At 28.1% G+C, this 6,714-nt stretch overlaps 1 protein-coding gene across 5 annotated transcripts in view; it reads left to right on the top strand.

The window, feature by feature from the left end:
* The window catches only part of LOC106461357 (ral GTPase-activating protein subunit alpha-1-like), a 195,036-nt gene that overhangs the window by 99,080 nt on the left and 89,242 nt on the right, over window positions 1–6,714 (top strand). For all 5 annotated transcript variants that reach the window (XM_022388288.1, XM_022388289.1, XM_022388290.1 and 2 more), the window contains exons 16-18: window positions 2,914–3,139; window positions 4,174–4,299; window positions 4,491–4,559. In XM_022388288.1, coding sequence (XP_022243996.1) covers window positions 2,914–3,139; window positions 4,174–4,299; window positions 4,491–4,559 — 421 coding nt within the window. The remainder of the gene's footprint in view (window positions 1–2,913; window positions 3,140–4,173; window positions 4,300–4,490; window positions 4,560–6,714) is intronic.

Below are 6,714 nucleotides of genomic sequence, written 5' to 3'. Positions count from 1 at the left end.
CAAAAGAAGTGGCACTAAGCCCATTAAAATGGCTGAGAAAGCCACTAGGGGACATTGAGCTTCTGAGTGATTATTCATGTCATATATAGAAGTACGTGTATATAAGGGAGCATTTCCAAAAATGGAAAGAGGTGGTTGGGGTGCTACTGTGTTTGATTTATTACATGAGCAATATCTTAGCAAATAGAAAACACCAACTTCACAAACATCTAATTTGAACCAGTGCTGCATTCATCATACCACATGATACAAAAATCGATGTTTATCCGTGTTTTTTAAAATTACTTTTAAATTAAGAAATTGAGTAATGTATATTTCTAAAATTTGAATTATAATCTACAGCTTGATACCAAACTTATTGATATAAATCCATGAAGTAGTAGTTCAATAAAATTTTGAATGCAAGTCAACAAACGAGATAACATGACCTTTCACCTGTGACCTGTCTTGAAAGGGTTAAAAAATTTCTAATGTTTACATTTCAGTTACTTTTATGATAATAAATAAAGAATACACATGAAAAACAAGAAATATAGTACTAACCTGGATCCTCATGTTTTGTTTTTTTGTTGTTGAATGTGTAAGCCTGCATTTTTTTATACTAATGGTACTACTACACTAAATAATTTGTATTTAAAATTAAGTAAAGCACTTAAGAACACAGAAAGCACAAACAAGCAATGTCATAGTTTTCTTATAAAGCCTTCTAACTATGGATAAGAGTTTTCAAAAATTCAGCTAAGCTTGTTGGTCTGAATACTGTGAGAAAAACTTTTAAATTGAGTGGACAATTCTCTATACAGAAAATAATATAATACATCATTTGATTGATTAAAACTTTGGCTTTCTATTGGTAATAAATTGTATAGTATAAAATGTTGGAGAGAACTATTGTCAATTTGTGAAAGGTGGGATGTGATAGGTGGGTATGGAAAATGGGTCTGATTTTCTATCTTATGGATTTCTAAACAAGAATGAAAAAACAAGAAATATAGGATGTACTTGGGTGTTTTTGTTTTTTTTTGCTCTTGACTGTTGATGACACTTAACCCTACTTTTTATATTAATGGTACTACTGTCCTAAATATTTTTTTATTTAATTAGATATTGCACAAAAGAACACAAAATAGTAACATGCAAAAAGCAGACAATGTCCCCTAACTGTCACAATTTTTCTGACTTTCTAATTATGCAACAAGAGCTGTTTAAAATTTATCTATGCTCATCGATGTGATTCCTATGAGAATAAACCTTGAAAGGGAAATTTACAATTCTCTGTTTACAAAAAAATGTAATATAATATGTCAATTCATAGATTAAAACATGTCTTTATATTGGTTATAAGTAATATAATATTAAAAGTCGGAGAGACTATTGGCAATTTTTGAAAGAGAGGATGTGAGAGGTGGGTGTGGCAAGAGAGGTTTGATTTCATATTTTATTGCTCTGTAACTAAATAAGATTGAAGGCTCTGAAAATTGTGTTTTGCCTGAGTGATGACGATATTACAAGGGGTAATTTACGTTAAATTTTGTACTTCTTGGAGGGGCAGTAAATAAGTTAGAGAAGAGGGGATGCCTAGAGAGAAAATGTCACAATTCTCATACTTGGGGAAATTCAGGAATTTTTTAAATATAGCCTTATAAAAATTAAGAACATAAAACTTGTATATTATTAAAATTTGGATTATTGGCTACATTGTTATACCAAGTTTATTCACATACAAAGAAAATAACTATAAAAACTTGTGACATGCTGACTTGTAATGATAGTTAGTCATCATAAGTAAAATATAAAGTGACACAAACTGATCTTTAGATGTTTTACAAAGAAATGTTTGTAATTTTTGACTTAAAAAAAGGAAGAAAATCATAAATTTTATAAAGGATTTAAAGAAATGTCATTAATAAATTTTTTATGAAAACAAATATTAATCATATTGATTTAACTATCTCAACTCAGGCTCGGTTGATTTGACCGACTGCGGGACCTCTTTGTACATAAGTCTTTCAGTAAACATTGTCTTTCACATACAAAAAATCATATTTTTCAATGAAGTATTTTTAACAAGCTAGAAAAAGATTTGTCCATAAAAATATTGAGTTTTTTACTAGTTTGTGTGCAAAATGATTTTTATATTAAGATTAAAAATACTTTTCTTCATCTCAAACATTTCAAATTTCATTTGTGTAATCTCTAAAACCTCCTAAATTCATTTCAAATGTTTGTTTTCAATCAAACTTTGTATTTTATCCTTTATTTTCTCTACCTTAACTCTGTACAGTGTTGGTTAATTTGACTGACCTCATAACCACCATAAAGAAATACAAAATAAATCTAAATTAGCCTTTTTTCATTTATCCTAAGAACTTGAAACTTGTATACTATTAGAATATCGATTATTAGGTATAATTTTATGCTATATTAATTGGTATAACATCAACAAAAAGTAGTTTAATTGAATTTTGAATGCAAGTCACTAAAACTTCATGACACGCGCAGTAAATGATGTCTGGGCAGAGAGGGTTAAAGGGTTCCTATTTTAGATTAAATGCAATGATCATTTTTGGACTTTATCATTGCTCATTAAAAAATATGAAATCATAGTTATATTTGAGAAGTACTGTTGAATTAAGAATGTTTAAACCTTGCATGAATTTGTAATGCAAGGCAATGTTTGTAAATGGTCTCTGAATTATTCTGGGTAAAACTATGTGTTACCAGTCAGTCTTATTTTTTGAAAGTTAATGAAATACATAAATGTATATATACACTCATACATAAGCTGTATAAAGTGATTATTGTTGAAGAGAAATGGGAAGTTAATGTCAAAGATAATTAATAAAATTTTTCTCCTTGTGTACCTTCTTTTTTAGTTCTTTATGAATCTTTTTGTGCCTAAATATTTTACAGAAAACAATGGAAACAGTCACAAGAGTAATGGCTCGAATTGTGTATGGTTTAGACTTAAATGATTTACCTCTACAAAGGTTAACTGAGCAGAAGCAGAAGAAGAGAAAAGGTACTAAAACTCCCCACACAGCTGCAATTGAAAATAAAACTAGCACTGAAGTTGTAAAATCTTCAGTAGCTCAGTCAGAAAAAAAATTAACATCAGATGCTTCGGAACAACATGAAGGTATTAGTAATGGTTTTGAAGATACTTAATATTTTTACATTAATAATTCTAAAGTAAAGCACCAGAGTGAGCTTTCTTTTGTTTCTTAAACCAAGTAGTGTTAATTATTAAATTTGAAACATGTAACTAGTTTGAATATTCTTAGTTTATATAATTTTATTCAAAATTACTTAATCATTTTTGGAAGATAGTTTTTGAAGTGAATCTAGTATAATGGCTCGTATATGTGAACAAATGAAAGATAGGGTAATTACTGATTTGTGAAGTAAATGTCTGATTCTTCTAGTACTGTTATTTTCTGAATGTATATAGGTAAGAGAATTGTTTTGACTGATTATTAGTAAACTGCACACTGAAATTTTAGCAAAAACCGACAAGTAGTCATTTTTCTCTCAACAAATTGACCACCTTTATGGGTTGTTGTCCTGTAAATGGAATATGCAAAAATCCAAAAGACATTAGATTAAAAACATAACTTTATATAGAAGATTATTATTTTTTTCTTGAACTGAATCAGCTCAGTGCATTCAAAATGATAATTATTCATCTGTAATAGTAACTTTTTGGGATTAAGATTGTGCCACTTTTACCTTCAAGCTTTAAATGAGAAAACCCAAGTTTCAAATGGTTGCGTAAATGATTTTACACACACACACACCAATTAACCATAGTGTCCTCTCCAATTCTAAGGGTTGACGACTGTGTTTATCCATTATTCTTTATTCCTTGCTATCTTGATGGTAGTTGTCACAAACATAGATATGTGGTATTTGTATTAGACTGTAGTTTGTTTGAATTACTGTTTACTGGCTTTTTCACTTTTACATTGCTCTTACGGTTTGGTTTGGTTTTCTTATAAGTAGAACTGAAATATGCTGTTCATATGAAAGTTTAGGTATCAGTGTAAATATATACATGTATACATTTAAATAGTTTTCTCACTCTTTTTGCAGAAGCTGTATGAATGTTTTAAAAATGTATATTTGTTTGGTTTTGTATTGATCATAGTTTTTCATTATTTCATTCGTATGTAGAATTTAGTCGAGATTATACATCATCTAGGGAACAACATGATATTGACCTGTCAATTAAATGTCGAAGTGCCTCACCTACGCGTATGGGACGTAGTGTTAGTGATAGTCATCTTTTAAAAAAAAAAGGTGGGTTAGTTTTATATTTCTTTCAAAAAATTAAATCTGTTTGATAAGTCTGGTGGAGTTTTCTGTTCAGAAGAAAATCATAATAAGCATGTTTGTATAGCATACAAAAGATTAAGCTTTTGTATTTGTTTGTTAAAGTAATTTAGTAAATGTTTAAAATAAAAAATTTCATTTTACTCCTGTCTTTTCAGCTGGTCGTTTCAGAAGACTTCCTCGAAAATCATCAGTTACAGATGACCAAAAAACATCAATTTTATCAGGTAAAACTGCTTTGAATTTACAATAAATAAGATGATTATACTTTCTAAAGTTATGAATTGGTTATGAATTTGGAAAGATGAGAAGAAATACTTGATTTCTCTTTAAATATGATGTCTTGCTTATAAACTGTTCTTCACTACTTGTTTTTTTTTAGTGTCTAGAAAAACCTTTATTTTGGATTATGACAGCCAATATTAAACAAGTAGTCTTAAAAATATTCTATCCATTTGCCACACCTACCTGTTACATTTTCTCTTTCACAAATTGATAACAAATAGAAAGACAAAGTTTAATCTATCAAATGATGTATTATAATTATTATTTGCAGTACAGATTATTGTCTATTTTGTTTTCAGTTTGAAAGCTTCTCTCATGGTGTTCAGATCCAGAAGCTTTGGGAATTATTTTAAAGGCTCTTATGCAATAGATAGAAAGCCATTATTTAACTCTCTCACTACGAGTTTGGTCATTTTTGCTAAGTTTGTGACCCCAAATTGACCTTAGGGTTTACATACTATAACTTTTAATATATTTTGTGTATTTTTTACAAACTTTTGCAAGTTTTTTGTAAATATATGGAGTCAAAGTATTGATTACTCTGAGTGCAAAGTGATTTCCATGGTAAGATTAAAAATACTTTTCTTCATCTGAAAAATCTCAAATTTCATTTGTGTAATCTCTAAAACCTCCTAAATACATTTCAAATGTTTATTTTCTGTAAAACTTTATATTTTATCTATTATTTTCTCTACCTTAACTCTGTACAGTGTTGGTTAATTTGACTGACCTCATAACCACCATAAAGAAATCTAAATAAGCTTTTATTCATTCTAGAATGACTTCATATTGTAACAGGAATCTACATTTGCTTATCCTTAATAGCTTAAATCTCGGATAGGAAAGGAAAATAAAACTTTAAAAATAAACTACTTGAAAAGGTAAAGACTTGCAATTAATAGTATATGCAAAAAAAAAGATCTTTCAAGATTATTCAGTGAACAATTCTAAGATGTATACATTTTTACTATTTCTTAATATTAAACATTTAATTATACGTTGATTATAATAGTCAAACTATTCAGTCTTAAGTGCAAATAACTACAACAGAAAAATAAATCCTTAGATAAAATACTTAATTAAAATAATCTCATTCTTTGCATAGAAGATACTTTGAGAAATTTCAGAATTATTGTATGTATTGTTGAACTTCTATCATTCTCCATACAAGCTTAGTCCAAAAGGCCTACATGTAACCATAATATTAAAACTGATATAATATTAAAATTTGATTTATTAACTATGTTTTAATGCCAAGTCTATTCGAATACAGTGATAATAAAGTAGTTTAATTAAATTTTGAAAGAACCCTTACAAATTTGTGACATGCACTTTAAACTGCCTGTAGTTAGTGGGTTAAGTAAATAAAAATTTAGTGTACTAGTATCATTATTATAAAAAAAGAAGTAGGCTTAAATTTCATCATCAATCAACAGCAAGAAAAACAATGTCAAAGATATGTACCATATTTCTTGTTTTTCATATATATTATTTATTTATTATTACAAAAGTAACTAAAATGTAAAAAGTATAAAATAGTAGGTTAACTCTTTTCCAACAGGTATCCCTTTAAACTTCTTTCTGTGCATGTCACTCAGTTACATTCAAAATTTAATTAACCCTCTCAACATGGGCTCTGTCAGTGTGACCCACCACATGACCTCTTTGTACTCGATTAAAGTCTTTATAGATTTAATACTTATAATTTTCAATATAGTGTGCATATCTTTACAAAATTGGATAGTCTCAGTTCATATTACACATACAACAAATCATAGTTTTTAGTGAAGTATTTTTAATAAAATAAAATAAAGATTTGTCCATGAATATATTGAGTATTTGTTTTGAATAGCCTGTGTGTAAAGTAATTTTCATGTTAAAATTAAAAATACTTTATCTCATCTCAAAAATCTCAAATTTCCTTTGTGTAACCCCTAAAACCTCCTAAATGAATTTCAAACGTTTTTTTTTTTCAGTAAAACTTTATAGTTTATCTGTTACTTTCTGTACCCTATCTCAAAACTGGGATCGGTCACTTAGACCAACCTCGTATCCACCAAAAACAAAAAAAAAAAAAAAAAAAAAAAAAAAAAAAAA

Source organism: Limulus polyphemus, unplaced genomic scaffold (assembly GCF_000517525.1).
Source record: "Limulus polyphemus unplaced genomic scaffold, Limulus_polyphemus-2.1.2 Scaffold943, whole genome shotgun sequence".
Taxonomy (NCBI): Eukaryota; Metazoa; Arthropoda; class Merostomata; order Xiphosura; family Limulidae; genus Limulus; species Limulus polyphemus.
The sequence above is the reverse complement of the archived record's forward strand: the minus strand, read 5'-3'. Positions and strand labels throughout refer to the sequence as shown.